Source organism: Nicotiana tomentosiformis, chromosome 7 (assembly GCF_000390325.3).
Source record: "Nicotiana tomentosiformis chromosome 7, ASM39032v3, whole genome shotgun sequence".
Lineage (NCBI taxonomy): Eukaryota > Viridiplantae > Streptophyta > Magnoliopsida > Solanales > Solanaceae > Nicotiana > Nicotiana tomentosiformis.
This window is the reverse complement of record NC_090818.1, coordinates 44,729,122-44,744,911: the sequence shown is the minus strand read 5'-3', so window position 1 is coordinate 44,744,911 and position 15,790 is coordinate 44,729,122. Positions and strand designations below refer to the sequence as shown.

The 15,790-nt window shown below is 37.0% G+C and overlaps 2 protein-coding genes across 2 annotated transcripts; one reads left to right on the top strand and one right to left on the bottom strand.

The window, feature by feature from the left end:
• The first annotated feature begins 9,131 nt into the window (after window positions 1-9,131).
• On the top strand, window positions 9,132-11,565 carry LOC104107328 (protein ULTRAPETALA 1-like). The gene is made up of 4 exons (XM_009616089.4): window positions 9,132-9,147; window positions 9,461-9,647; window positions 9,980-10,292; window positions 11,136-11,565. Exons 2-4 carry the CDS (start codon window positions 9,470-9,472, stop codon window positions 11,302-11,304), a joined length of 660 nt encoding a protein of 219 aa, XP_009614384.2. The 5' UTR covers window positions 9,132-9,147; window positions 9,461-9,469; the 3' UTR covers window positions 11,305-11,565.
• A 303-nt stretch (window positions 11,566-11,868) lies between these two features.
• LOC104107329 (lysine-specific histone demethylase 1 homolog 2) lies at window positions 11,869-15,529 on the bottom strand. The gene is made up of 2 exons (XM_009616092.4): window positions 13,421-15,529; window positions 11,869-13,122 (listed from the first exon to the last, which is right to left on the bottom strand). Exons 1-2 carry the CDS (start codon window positions 14,952-14,954, stop codon window positions 12,362-12,364), a joined length of 2,295 nt encoding a protein of 764 aa, XP_009614387.1. The 5' UTR covers window positions 14,955-15,529; the 3' UTR covers window positions 11,869-12,361.
• Window positions 15,530-15,790: the final 261 nt, after the last annotated feature.

Here is a 15,790-nt window from a genome sequence, read left to right as displayed (position 1 = left end):
ATCCAACTTTGTAGCTGTTGCAATAAGAGTGTCAATTTCTTTGGAATCTTCCGTTTTAAACCTTTTAAGCAACTCTTTTACATACTTCTGCTGATGGATCATAGTTCCATTTGAATTTTATTTAATTTGTAAGCCTAAAAAGAAATTAAGCTCACCCATCATGCTCATTTCAAATTCACTCCCTATTAGTTTAGCAAAATCTTTACTTAACTTATCAGTAGTTGCTCCAAAGATTATATCATCAACATATATCTGAATTACCAAGAGATCTTTACCTTTTTCTTTCAAGAACAAAGTATTGTCAATTTTACCTCTCTTGTAGTCATGCTCAAGCAGAAACTTTGATAATCTTTCATATCATGCTCTTGGCGCCTGCTTGAGCCCATAAAGTGCTTTGTCAAGTTTGTACACATGATCAGGACTCTCCTTGCTTTCAAACCCTGGAGGTTGCTTGATAAATACTTCTTCCTTTAGATAGCCATTGAGGAAGGCACTCTTGACATCCATCTGGTGGAGGGTGAATTCCATATAAGCAGCAAAGGCTATGGGGAGTCTTATTGTTTCCAACCTTGCAACTGGAGCAAAGGTTTTATCATAGTCTATGCGCTCCTCTTGGCTATATCCTTGAACCACCAATATTGCCTTGTTCCTTGTAACAGTTTCATCTTCATCAAGTTTGTTTCTGAAGACCCATTTGTGCCAATTACTGATCTGTCCAAGGGTCTTGGTACCAGATGCCAAACTTAACTCCTTTCAAATTAGTTGAGTTCATCTTGCATTGCATTTACCCAGTCTGCATCCTGCAAAGCCCCAATAATATTTTTAGGTTCAATAAGAGATAAGAAAGCATCAAAAGCACAAAGATTCTTTAATGAAGATCTGGTTTTGATTCCAGAGGTTGGATCAATAATTATGTTCTCAATGGGATGAGAACTTTGATACTTGTAAGGTTTCACAACCAACTGGTTTCCCTTTGATGTTCCTTTAATGCTTTGTTGTTGTGGAATAGGTTCATGGACAGGTTCCCTTGAGGTTTGAGAATCATTTCCTTTTTGTTCTATTTCCCCTGTCAGGTTGCCCTGGGTAGAAGGACCTGTTCCATCACCTGTTACTTCTTCCAGTGCAGCTTCAGTCTGGGCTGTGGTTTTATTTAAGTTTCTTACCAGCCCAATTGCTTCATCATCATGTTCTTGTCTCTCAGAAAGAATGTTAGTTTCATCAAAAATCACATGAACACTTTCTTCAACACACATAGATCTTTTGTTATAGACTTTATAAGCTTTGCTATGTGAAGAATATCCCAAGAATACTCCCTCATCACTTCTGGGATCAAACTTACCTAGGGAGTCTTTACCATAATTGTGCACAAAGCACTTGAATCCAAATGCCCTAAGATGGGATATATTTGGTTTTCTCCCTTTAAGTAACTCATAGGGAGTTTTCTCAACAAGAGGTCTAGTCATGCATCTATTTATGATGTAGCATGCAGTATTTACAGCTTCTGCCCAGAAGCTATGGGGCAGTTTACTAGAAAGAAGCATAGTCCTAGCCATATCTTCAAGTGTCTTATTCTTTCTTTCAACTACTCCATTTTGCTATGGAGTCCTTGGAGCAGAAAAATTATTATTTTTCCATGCTCATCACAAAATTCAGCAAATTTAGCATTTTCAAATTCAGTGCCATGATCGAACCTAATTGATGCAAGTTGATTACCTAGTTGTTTCTGAGTTTTTCTAACAAAAGAAGTGAACATGTCAAATGCTTCATCTTTAGATGTTAAAAATAATGTCCAAGTAAACTTAGAGTAATCATCAACAAGCACCATCACGTATCTTTTACCACCTCTGCTTAATGTTCTCATTGGACCATAGAGATCCATATGGACCAGTTCCATCGTCCTGGTGGTGCTTACCACTTTCTTGAACTTGATGTTAGGCAGCCCTATCACCAGGTCCTTGGAGACTAATTGTTTGAGTTGACTCAGACTTGCATGTCCAAGTCTCTTGTGCCAAAGGAGGGGATCATTGTCTAACACACTTAAGCAAGTGAGTTCATTTTCTGACAGTGTGGAAAGATCTACAATATATATATTGTTCACTCTTTTTCCCCGCAAAACAATCTTGTCAGTGGTAAGATTAATCACAAAGCATTTTGTAGAGGTGAATGCTACCAAGTTACCTCTATCACACAGTTGTGATACACTAATTAGACTGTATTTTAGGCCATCTATCAAATAGACATTCTCAATCGAGTGAGAGTCAGTCTTACCTACCTTACCAACCCCAATGATCTCATCTTTATTCTCATTTCTAAAGGAGACATTACCTCCTTTGAGGTCCTCAAGTGAAAGGAACTGGTTCTTGCTTCCTGTCATGTGCTTTGAGCAGCCACTATCCATATAACATATTTGGCTGCTCCCCTTCACTTGGACCTGCAAAAGGAAATCAGGGGTTAGTCTTAGGAACCCAAACTAGTTTGGGTCCCTTTCTATAGGCAAAAGGATGAATCAAATTCTTTTTAGCCCAACCCGATAGCCTATTTTTCCCTTGAACAAACTTTTTATTCTTTTGACTAGCCTTTTATTTTACAGTGAATTCACTTTTATAGTGACCAGTCTTATCACAGTGTGTGCAAATTTTATTTTCAGGAAGTGCGAGACACTTGCTTTAGGGATCCCATTTAGGTGGCAGATTCCCAAAGCCAATTCCTCTTCTATTTCTACTGTAATGTTCCTGTAGCCATGACAGTGCATCGGAGGACCTGTTCCATTTACAAGTTCTCTCTAGTTCATGCTTGACCTTGCCTAGATCTTCTATCAAATTTCTTACCTGCTCATCCTTCTTATACAACTCATCTTTTAGTTTACTTACATTTTCTCCTAGAGTGAGTTGTGTATAATCAGTTGTCTTCTTACTTGTTCCTAATTTCAGTTTTAGGTTTTCAGATCTAAGTTCTAGGACATTTGATTCAAATGCATGAACCTGGTTCTTTAGTGTAGTATTTTCACTTACAGTCTCACTAACTCTAAGTTTCAGGTTCTTACACTTTGCTTTTAAAATCACACATTCCTTAGACAGCTGTTTCTTTTCATTATTTATATCCTCAGATTCATCAATGAAATCTAGAAGTAACTCAGATAGCCTTTCTTTAGAAAAAAACTTAATCTTGTCTTTTAGATGGATTATACTTACTTCAGATTCCTCATCGGATTCTCCAATTGCCATAAGTGCTTGTTCATCTTCATCTTCATCATCTGAGTCCTCATCTGAGCTTTCTCCCCAAGCAGCAACCATAGCCTTTGTTGATCCTTTGTTCTTCTTGGGATAAACATATTCCTTCTTTCCGTTTCTTCGTTCAGCTCTTTCCTTCTTCCATTCAATTTCCTATTGAGGGCAGTTTTTGATGTGGTGATCAGTCTTCCCACACTTATAGCAGCCCTCATTGGTCTGTTTTTCAGGAACCCTTGGGTTGCTGTAGCCTCTACTTCTTGAAGAACCCTTTCCTCTCATTAGGTACTTCTTGAAATCCTTTGTGATCATAGCCATTTTATCATCTTCTAGATCAGAACCTTCAGTGATTCTGAGTGCCAGGCTCCTTTCCTTCTTAGGTACATCCATCTTCATGGTTTTCCTTCTAAGTTCATAAGGAGTGAGATTTCCAATTAGCTCATCCAACCTAAGAGTGGCAATATTTTTTGATTCCTGAATAGCAGTGATTTTGCTCTCCCATGAGACTAGCAGAACCCTTGTCAAAATCTTCTCAACTTTGTCTTCTTCAAGAATAACCCTTCCAAGGGACTTAAGTTCATTTGTTAGTGTGGTGAACCTTGTATACATCTCTTGGATGGTTTCTCCTTCCTTCACGGTGAAATTCTCATATTGAGAATATAGTAGTATTCCTCTGGACCTCTTCACTTGAGGTGTTCCTTCATGGGCCACTTGCAAAGTATCCCAGATTTTCTTAGCAGTGGTACAACTTTGGATTCTACTGTACTCATCTGGACCGAGTCCACAAACAAGTCATTTTTTGGCTTTAGCATTCTTATCCCATTTTCTCAAGTCGTCAGCAATGCAGTCAGCTCTTGTTTTTGGCACCTCTTCTCCTTCGGCATTTATCTTCATGGTAGCCAGTGGACCATCTGTGACAATGTCCCATAGCTCATAGTCTTCTCCTATGATATGATCTTTTATCCTGTTTTTCCACCAAGAGTAATACTGATCGTTGAAGAGTGGTGGCCTAGCAGTGGATTACCCTTCCCAGTTTTCAGGTGGTGCACTCATCTTGATCTTCTCCTAAGGTGTTAGCCTCTTCAAGGATAACCTGCTCTGATACTAATTGATGTTTTAACTTCAATACCACACAAGAGGGGGATGGGGGTGATTTGTGTGGTGTCCAATTTTTGCGTGCATAGATTATAGAAGGACCTGGTTCTTCTATGTGTTCCTTATACTACTGTTGCGGAATAATAAATGCAAAAATTAAAGAACATAAGGATTTTTACGTGGAAAATACATGACTCAAAAGGTGAAAAAACTACGACCTACTTTCCAGTAGGATTTTTCCAAAACTCTTCACTAAATCACTGAGCCAAAAACTGCATTTACAAAATACTTTTGTAAACCTAGGATTAACTCTAATCCCGTTGTAGCAACCAGCCTCTAACTGCTGCGACAACTTCAAGTTAACTCTAACTTGAATATTCTGACTACCTATTATAATTGTCTCTAGATAAAGCTGAAAGGTACAATATGAAAATACCTGCTACAATTGAACTAGAATAAAAGACAAACACTTGGAGCTGGTTCTTCTATCTGGTTCATGTAGCTTCAGGTTCGCACTCTTGAATCACACACAAACTGCTTGCAAAATTCCTTGCTATTTTGCTCTCAATTCACGTTTAACTTCTGCCTTTGTGCTCACCTGTAGAATGAGAACATCCTGCGATTTATAGAGTTAGTAGAGTAGAAAATAACTAGAGTTCTAATACTACTCTTCCTTGGTGGAAGAGTTCTAGTTGATCTCAACCTCTCCCAATTCCTTCCTTATCTTGGATAATGTTCTCGTTGAGTAAGGAGTCCTTCTCCTTATTAATTATGCAATTTTTTCGATCAGGAGATATCTATTATTATGCCAGATTTTGTTTATCTTCTGCATGTGTATCTCACGTGCTTTGAATCTGCCCGTGTCTATGCACACAAGGGATGGACCTGGTTCATCCCTGAGTTCTTTTGTCAATCTTCAAAACTATCATTTACTTGGGCCAACAATCAATAATTAGGGATCATAGAAATCAGCAATAACGATCAATTTTTATGTACTTCAATTCTATTTTAGTGAATTTTTTTGTTTAGATAACATATTTTTTAATGTCAAATTGGATATACGACACACATGTCAAGAGACTAGTTATTGATTTGGTAGAAAAGTAAGGACAGATGAAGAATAAATATATTCATCTTTAACTTACAAATTGGTGATTCGACTTACTCCAGAATAAGTGAATACCATATTGTTCAATGCATTTGTAAGAGGAGAAATAATCATTTAAATTTTTACGTGTGGAGGTTGTTATGATGATAAATAATTCTCATTTATAATATTATGGGTCAATTTTCCACGTAAGACATAATCTTATTTATTTTAATACACTCACTTTTTCATTCAATGTAGCTCAACTTAGTATTAGATTCTGGACAGGTAAGAAATTAATCATCATACCTTATAAAATATTATTTAAAATTGCGATTACGCTTATATTAGAAAATGAAGATTAACACTTTAAAAGAATATGGATGGGTCACAAAAGTAAAAGAGATAATTTAAGTAAAATTTTGAAAAAACATCTCACATCATTCATAAGAGTTCATAGAGATAAGAAACAGCGTTAAATTTTGTGTTCTTTAATTCCATTCTAATACAAAATTTATTTATTTTAGACAATAAATTTTCAAATGTCATATGAGCTACACGTGCAACACACATACCCCAGACTAGTTCAATAAGATGAGTGAAGATAGGTAAGGAGTACGCTCTTTCATTTTCAATATTTAAGTTGGTGGTTCGATTTTCTCTAAAATTATCACGACCCAAAATCTCAACCATGGGGTCGTGATGACGTATAATATCTGCTTGCTAGGCAAGTCAACATTAGCATAATGACAAAAGCAGTTTAATAATTAAAGAGGTATTAACAATAATAAAGGGTGAAATAGCATAAACATATAATAGATGTACAACCATCGTTGTCTAAAACTATTCCCAGAATCTGGTGTCACAAGCACATGAGCCACTAATAATTCTAAATACAGGTTTGAGATGGAAAATACGATATTGTCTGGTATAATAAACGGCAGATAAAGATAGGAAGAGAACTCCAGGGTCTGCGAACGCCAATCAACACTACCTAAAGTCTCCTAGAAGAAGGGCCTGAACAATCACCTTTGAACGGTGTTGGGATCAACACCAGGATCTGTACAAGAATTGCAGAAGTATAGTATGAGTATAATCGACCCTATGTACTCAATAAGTATCGAGTCTTACCTCGACGAAGTAATGACGGGGCTTTTACAAGACACTTACAGTAAACTTGTACGAGTATTAGGCAGAGAAGCAATAACAGTGTAGAAAAATGAATAATTACATAACGAACGGAATAAAGGAAATAGATAACAGAGGTCCCGAGAATAACATCACATTGTAATCTCACAACACAATGCAGTAATAGGGCGTACAACCAAGAACAACTACGTAACATCCTTTCAATTGCAGCACGCGACCCAATCCTAACTATCAATAACAATACCGTTGTGACACGCAACTCGATCCAATATATATAACAATACTGTTGTAGCGTGCAACCTGATCCAATGTATATAATAATACTGTTGTGGCATGTAATTCGATCCAATATATATAATAATACTGTTACGGCGCAACCCAATCCGATATATCAGTAACAATCAAATACGATGAATCTCACAACATAACAAAAAAAGGAAACTAAAACGCATAATTCTCTAAGGCAATCTGATATAACATAGTAGAGTAAAAAAAAGAAGCAAGTAAAGATAATAAGGCAAGTAAAGGCTGAGGCATGTAAAAGCATCTGTCTAATCACATGTAAGAGAACGTAACAATCGTACAATAACTTAAAGGATAAATAAGCTAGAACATGTAGCAATTAAGGACATGTAACAAGTAAGGACACATATATATAATGAAACATGTATCAAATATGAGCACCTAACAAGTAATAACATGGAATAAGTAAAGACATAGTATAATTAAAGACATAAAATAAAGTAACATACCCCGTATGCTTAAACCCATGACAACGCATATACACTCATCACCTTGCATATACATCATCCCCACACATAAATCACGTATCAGATAGACCAATCATGTCCTAATTCCCTCAAAACAAGGTTAATCACGATATTTACCTCTTTTCGAAATAAGATCAACAATCCAACACGATTTTCCCTTTAGAACAAGCCTCCAAACCACCCATATCTAGTCAATTATTGTTCAAACAAGTCAAAACAAGCTTTAGAAACTACCTCGAATGAAAAGGTTCAATATTTATCATATTTGAAAAGGTCTACAACAAGTTAACCCGGGCCCACGCGGTCGAAATCTAAAATTAAGACAAATTCGGATTACCCATTCAGTCCGAGTCCAAATATGTAATTTATTTCGAGATCCGACCTCAGTTTGAGGTCTAAATATCAATTTTACTAGATCCCTAATTTCTACCCAAAATCTCCTATTTCTACTCTATGAATCTTAGATTTGATATTGAAATTCATGGAAAAGTGATAGAAATTGAATGAAAACAAGTTAAGATTGCTAACCTATGAAGTAGAGAAGAAATTGCTCTCCAAAAATCGCCTATATGAAGTCTAGGTCTCAAAAATAGTGTAAAATGAGCTAAGTCTCGAAATCTCAATCTTTTACCCAGCTGTAGGTATCGCAATTGCGAACTCTTGTTCGCAATTGCAATGTCCGAAAATACGACCAGTGCCTGAGCCTCCCAGATGTCGCAAATGCGACTAAGCCTTCACATTTGTGACGGTCCAACCCCTTGCAAAACATATGTGAAGTTGTCCGACTACTGTCCAGTGTCGCAAATGCGACACAACCATCGCAATTGCGATAACTCCTTGCCCAACATCGCAAATGCGAGGTTTGCATTTGCGAACAGAACCTCGCAAGTTCAGCACACCAGCAATCCTTCAGCTATGCAAAAATAGTTCGCAAACTATCCAATCTCACCCCGAGCTCCTCGGGCTCCAATCCTAACATTCACACAAGTGTAATAACATCATACAAACTCGCTCACAAGCTCAAATCATCAAAATAACATCTAAAATTAAGAATCGGTTATCAAAACTCAAGATTTTCAAAGTTTAAACTTAAATTTCCAACTTTTCACATATAGTGTTGAAACGGCCTCGGGTCACCCGGGACCCCTACCAAACATGTGTACAAGTCCAAAATCATCATACGAACCTACCAGAATCGTCAAAATACCGATTCGGGGTCGTTTAGCAAAAAATTGACTGTTGCCAACTTTAGCCATTTTCAAAGTTAAAAATCATATTTTCTTTAAAAAATTGCATTTGGACTTTCTAGAATTCGACACGGACCACGCACGTAAGTCATAAATCATCAAATAAGGCTATGAATGGTCTCGAAACGACCTATCGGATCTTCACAAGAATAAATGGGATCATGTTGGTCATTTGGAAGAGGATAAATAATTATTTAATATAGTTTTCTTACGTTTATTAGGTTGTTGTGATGTCAAAGGTCAATTTTCCAGGTAAGACGTAATCTTGTTCATTTTAATTATTTACCTTATAGATATATTACTATTTAAAACCCCGATTACATAAATATGAGAAATTGAAAATTAGCACTTTAAAAGGTTTTGGAGGCGCAGAGTTCTATATCAGAATTCACAAAAATTGAATATAACTTCATAGATATACTCATAAACACTTGATATTTTGAGTTTAAAAAGGTATGTCTATTCCTTGTTAGCAACTTAGATATGTTTTTGTGCTCGACTTGATGTTATTTTAGATGTATGTTAAAAAAGGGCTATTTGGGTAGCTCTATTAATTTGCACCAAGTGTACAAGTACTGTTATTCTTCTACTTTTATTATTTACTTTTTTCTTTTATTGTTTATGCACATAACTAGCGTATCTTGGTCAATAAATTGTTATGCATTCAAGTAACTTTGTGATAGTATCAAGACATTAACTGTATATATCGATTGCTGTGGTACGAAATAGAAAATGTTCAATGCTTGAGCTTTAAATATTAATTAATAGATCTGACGATTTATGTCGCGTCAATAAAAGGGTTTTCTTTTTCTTCTTTTGATTTTTCGACATTCTGTGACTTGATCCTCAAATGACATATTTTTACCAATGTTTTCTCTTTATAAGGTTGCAGACATGTTTACAGAAAAAGAGTTAGAAAATTTCATGGGTGTGTTAAAGAGAGGATCGGACTATGTCGAGATCGAATGTGGCTGCACTGTTACCAAATTCGGTGACACAAATGGAAAGCTCAGAATTTTCCCAGACGGGAGGCTTGAAATTGATTGTCAATGCTATAGTGGTTGTCCAGAAGGTCCTATTTATTTTCCATTATTATTGTTTCATAGATCTTTTTTCCACCTAGTTAACAAGGAGAGGAAAACGTCCAACTACAAATCTGTGACGGATCTATACTAGACACAACGGCTCATGAACAAAATCCAATACGTCTAGCTCAAATTATATGTGCATTGAAAAATATTGACACATCTATTAATTAAAGAGCAGGATTCTCTAACTTTAAATCTTGAATTCACCACTAAACTAAGCAACAAGGATTCAATGTCATGTATTATAGTTTGAATTATTGCCTCTTATTTATTGAATTGTCCCCTTGAAAACTTGTTTCTTTGGTTCTTTTGCCAGTGAAGTTATCACCGATTGAATTTGCAAAACATGCTGGGAGGAAGACGGCAATTCAGAATTGGAAAAGCCAAATTTGGGTAAATAATAAGGAAGGGCGTAGAGAAAATTTGTGGAAGACATGTTTGTTGAAATATCACACTGATACATTTCGTAGGCCTCTTCGTGGCCAAATCATACATCGTGATGAGTTCATTCGTTGCACTAATTGTAACAAAGATCGTCGCTTTCTTCTACGCACTAAAGAAGAATGCAGGATTTATCATGATGCTGTTGCTAACAAGGATTGGAAATGCTCTGATATGCCTCACAAAAGGTAATATTATATTCTCGATTCCTTCGATTACAATACCAGTGTGTTTTAATATGTTGTAATAGGTAACCTGCATTATTTATTCTATTTGTTTGTTTTTATTTTATGTGAAATAGGTTTACTATTAGCTGGTAATAACTAGAGAATACATACTACTTCAATGTCTAATATATTAGTGAAATCATCAATTGACAATGCATGTATTATATGAGTAAAATACATATTGTGCATTGACATAGAAAGATATGCTTGTAGCTTGTCATAGAGACATTACCATAAAATGCTGGTTCTTTATAATTGATTCACTATTACAAATATTCAAACAACATCACACATGCATAGCCTACTACATGCAATATCTTATAGGACATGATACGGCTGGTTTAGGCGTATAATAGCTGATACGTTGCATTGTGAGATAAATAGATGTGTTTAATTGAAGAGTTTAAATTTTATACATTAATATTGAAAATGATATTTTAAAATCAAATTACTTAAAAGGCCAACTGCAAGTAAGTAATTCGTATAGTCTGTAACATTATTAGAACACGTACAACAACCTGTTAGAACCACTTAAATTAGAATAATAGTGTAAAAACTTCTTTAATAATTCTGTCCTAGGTGGGGCTCTTAACTGTTTCATTATTCATATGTCATAACAGGATCAAGAACGATTTAGCCATAAGATCATGTTGAAACATGCCATACAGTTCTAGTTCTAGATAAGAGAGGGTTTAGTTTGTAGAATAGAAGTTTGCATACCGAATTTTTAAATTTATTTTGTTGTTTATCATAAGTTTGTTTTACTATCTAACGAAATTGTGTGTGTGTTTTTTTTTTTTGCAGAATAAGTTGTAATGATGCTGAAGAAAGAGAAAGTAGAAAAGCATGCAGGGCTTGTCCCAGAACTGCTAAGTGCAATGGTTGCGTGAGATGTGTTTGCTTTGGTTGTAGCATGTGCAAATTCGAGGACTGCAATTGCCGTGCATGCGTTGATTTTCTTAAGAACATTTGATGTTAGACCACTACCCGTTGCTTACTTTTATACACCGTTTAATAATAGAGATTCATATAGCCGATTCAACTTGCTTGAGATTGAGGCGTTATTATATACAACATTACCTTTTAAAATTTTACAAATTTTATGATTTTTACGAGATTGGTCCAAAATTAGATTATTATTTTACCTCTTAATAGCAAAACGAGAAATGTAATCGGGACACTCAAAAAAACAGATGTCTCTTTGGTCAAATATCCAGAAACATTCAAACGTGACCAAAGGTGTGAAATGCAACATTCTCTTAGACGGACAAGCGGTATTTTTTATCAGTTGTTTTATAGTTTTGAGTACAACTTGCAAAATTAGCTTATTTTGCAAGAGAGAGAGAGAGAGAGAGAGAGAGAGAGAGAGAGAGAGAGAGAGAGAGAGAGAGAGAGAGAGAGAGAGAGAGAGAGAGAGCTGATAACTAGCTTAAATAGCTAATAAACTGCAGTATATGTAACAAGAGACATCTAGGAGCTGATAATCTGTGTAAAACAAAGTTAAACAAGAAACAAATAAATTGACACACAGCTGACATGCATTCGACTGATTTCTTTTTCATTTTCAGCTCTTTACTGGTACAAGTTTACAACAAGTCTAACCCCATCCTACTTGTTTCTTTTCTTCCAAAAGTTATACAAGTTCGCCTACAAAAGGGACTAAAAAAACTTTTAGTCTACTCTTTGCTTTTTCCAGGAGTACTAAGGACAAACATACAAAAGAATATCCACAACAAAACCAACAGATACAGAACAGGAAGGCTTGAAACTCTCAAGCCAGATGCAAATGTGCCGATTCCTCAATCCTTTTTCACCATGGCTTACTCAACTTCACAGCTAAAACAGTATCTGAATGAGGTCTTGGAGCACATACTACATCGCCGGTTGCACAAGATGTACCAGCGCGCAACATGAATGCATGCTATGACTCTAACTAACATACTAATATTTGTCCTGGTCAGTCAATGTAAGATGTAAATGAGTGCCATCTCTACTGCATTCCACAAATTTGAAGATACATTCAGCATTACTCAAGATAGCTGAATATTAGTGTAGCTTGCATTCTGTTGGGCACCATAACTTCGATTCCGGCCTCTGCCTTTTCGAGAATTAGAAATGTTAGCAGCTAAAGAGTTGCCTAGAATTCCTAATGCATTAGCTCCCAGTAACTTCAAGCCAAGACCTTTAAACAAATATGACAATTTACAATCATTTCCACCCTTCACCAACTGCAACTCAAGCGCCTGCTCACGAGACACAACTGTATAAAGCTGCAATGGTTGATTTAATAGATGCTGAGGCATATTATCTGCCTCCTTGCCACAAGACAATTCTGCATTAAGTTCATCGTTGGAGTTTGCAAAAGTAACTCTCATGAGTCCTAACGATTTAGAATCATAAGTCAAGGGATCAAATACAAACAAGAAGTCCCCAAATGCAAGATCTGGCCTCTTGAACAACTCTTCCAGTACATCATTGCCTGGTCCGACATTCTTTGGTACAGTTTTCCTTGGATTGTTTTGCCTCACTTTCATGGACTGGGAAATGCGAGAAGCTTCTCTTAAGCCACTCAAATAGGCGCCATGCATGGTGGCTGGATGTTGTCGAATCGTAGCCTCTCCAGCAAAAAACAGCCGACCTCCAAGATTTTCTGCGAGTACGTCGTAATCACTGCCAGAAGACTGAACACGAACATGTGAATATGAGCCAAATGAAAAGGGATCATTTCCCCACCTTGTACATATGGATTGTATAGGATCAGGCACGCTTATGCCTTTTGGCTCATAGATGCCTGTCAACACAGCCAGATGAAAATGAAACCAGATTTCATGTTCTTCCTCAAAGAACAAAAAAATAAAAAAGAAAATTAAATCTATCTATCCTGCACAAAGATGGACAATACGTCCCAAGGAGATCGCCAAGTGGTTGAGTCATCTGCTCCAGCCTAAGTGAGCAGGATTTTTTTTTTTTAGCAGGATTACCTGGGAAACCTGCTGCTTGTGAGTTGGATAGGCTGTCTGGTGGATTAGTCAAGGTGGTTGATCCGGACACCACCGATATAAAAATATAAAAATAAAGATGGATCATACCTTTGAGAATGCTCATAACTCGATTAATTATAGTGGTCGGCTCTGTGGATTCAAAAAGTTGAGCAGCATCACCAGCAACAAGTGCAATAAGTACTGGACCCCCAGAAACAGTATGGTAACTGTAAAATAAGAAGAACTCTCCTCGTCTATGGCTATAGAGGTTGAGGCAACCAAAGGTATCCAAGTCTTCCCCCCAAAAAACATGAGGGAATACCATGGCAACCTTATTCAGCAACCCAAATCCTAGCCTATCAATAGCTTCAAGCTTCTTCTCAGGTAACTCTGGTTCAAATCTAATTGTTCTTCTTTTGAGTACCCCAAGAGGAACAGTACAGAGGACCATGTCTGCCTGGAAAACTTGGTCCCCAGAAACGACTTCAACTCCTTCATGTCCATACTTTATTGTCTGAACAGTCTTGCCATAAAATATAGGTACTCCTTTACACAGTGCTCTGATTACACCCCAATTTCCACCGGCAAGAAAACAATGATCACCACCCATTTCATAAGGATCATCCTGATCCCAATAGGCAGCAGAGAGTTTCGAGAGGCATCCGGCATTTGCATATTCCAAGTTTGCAAAATGCCAATCCAGAAGTTGCCTCTCCTCTGTAGTTTTAGCCACAGCATATAGTTGTCTAAGCATCTCCAAAACGGAGCCCAACGAGATATCACTAGCCAATCCACTTACTATTTTTCTTAGCTCGGTAACTTTGTCTAGTAGCTTATTGAAAATGAGTTCAATTCTGGAATCAATTTCTGCATCAACAGGAGCTCCATCAGGCTTGTATAAAGGACACTTATCTCTAACTTTGTGAAGCGGAATGGAAAGTTGTCTAGCCAAAACTCCCAAAGGATTCGCATGGATACCAGTTATGACACTGCCACCAAGATCCACAGCAGCAAACTTGCCCTTCCGTCCCATTTTCTGAGTATAAACTCTTCCTCCAGGTCGGTTCCTACCTTCAAGGATAACCACCTTGAATCCAAATGACATCAGTTGCCTTGCTGCAGCTAAACCGGCAAGTCCAGCACCAACAATAATTACAGACCCTTCACTAGGTTCCTCGGGAATAAGAGATACAATTGATGGTGAAACCCCAAAATTTATATACCCGTTATGCAAAAGAAAGTCATATGCTACGGCCACCAAATGCTCATACTCCGCACTTACTGTTTCCCTTATCTTTCCTTTGGACAGCCAAATATGCACATTCTCCCTCCATTTTGCAAGAATATGGTTTCTCACAACAATGTAATCATTTTGCTCTTTTCCGTCCAGTTCAATTACGACTCCAGCCTTTCTTTCTTCTTCAAGAAGGTCATCGATGGGGAAGCCCAAAGAAAGAGCAATCATTGCCTCTGTTTCAGTTTCTTTCTCCAGATCTTTCTTTGTTCTATTCCTCTTCCTCACAGAACCACCCAAATGCTCCTCTATCAACTCATCCATCAAATTCTCATTATAATTCCTTGACGCTACCCTCTTTCTGACAGGTCTCTTTGAGATCGAACCCTGTGAATTTGGGTTCTCCATTTTCTTTCCTTTTTTTTGGAAGCTCTAAATGGTGGACCCAATTCGAATACAAATGGATCTTTTAGCGTATTATGGCTTCAGATATCATGATTTTTAAAAATGGAGGTGATATTGGTATTTTCTAATTCCACATTACAGTGAATTCAACCTAATTATAGGTCCATAAAGTTCAGCTATGTCGGTAATTTGGTATCAACATATCATTTAGTTCAGTCTTGAGCAATCTCGGCAAGGTAAAAGAAAATATCACGACTAATAGTAAAGAGGGTGTTAAAAGATGAATTTCATTACTAAAGATGCCTTCGTTGTGTGGAAGGAGTACAAAGTGCTGAATCTCAATTCCCAATTCGAATTATCTTATGGGAAATAGGGATTAGGGTTTTTGTCTCGTGAGAAACAGTGAGGAGGAGGAGAGAGAAAGAGCAGGAGTGAAAAAGGGGAACTTACAGCTTGATTTCTGTGGAGAAACGACGATTGTGGAGGTGTGTTCAGGCGGAGAGAAGCAAAGTGTTGACGGCGGAGAGTTTGTACTCCGGCGACATTTGAAATTGGCGGGCCAAAATCATTCGTCGTTATAAGGGTCCAAATTTTAACTCCATTCAGTTGCTATTTTCTGGCCCAAGTGCACAAATAGCCTTTTTAGGACCCATATTGAATAAATAGCCTACTTTTAGAAGCATTTTAAAGTTGTGGAAATGACACCACGTAGTCACTTTTAAGCATGCTATTTAAAATATATCCACAGTTTACAATGTATTTAAAAAAGTCAATTTAGCTCAAACTTCAGGACACGGCGTCCTAGAGTTTAAACCTTGTGAATACCTAATTTTTGCACT

What these genes read in the sequence shown, in the direction of transcription:
- LOC104107328 (XM_009616089.4), top strand. Translation starts at nt 9,470, where the DNA reads ATGTTTACAGAAAAAGAGTTAGAAAATTTCATGGGTGTGTTAAAGAGA. An exon ending in CTATAGTGGTTGTCCAGAAG is followed by an intron (nt 9,648 to 9,979) that starts GTCCTATTTATT and finishes TTCTTTTGCCAG; the next exon opens with TGAAGTTATCACCGATTGAA. An exon ending in TCTGATATGCCTCACAAAAG is followed by an intron (nt 10,293 to 11,135) that starts GTAATATTATAT and finishes TTTTTTTTGCAG; the next exon opens with AATAAGTTGTAATGATGCTG.
- LOC104107329 (XM_009616092.4), bottom strand. Translation starts at nt 14,954, where the DNA reads ATGGAGAACCCAAATTCACAGGGTTCGATCTCAAAGAGACCTGTCAGA. An exon ending in AGTTATGAGCATTCTCAAAG is followed by an intron (nt 13,123 to 13,420) that starts GTATGATCCATC and finishes CTGTGTTGACAG; the next exon opens with GCATCTATGAGCCAAAAGGC.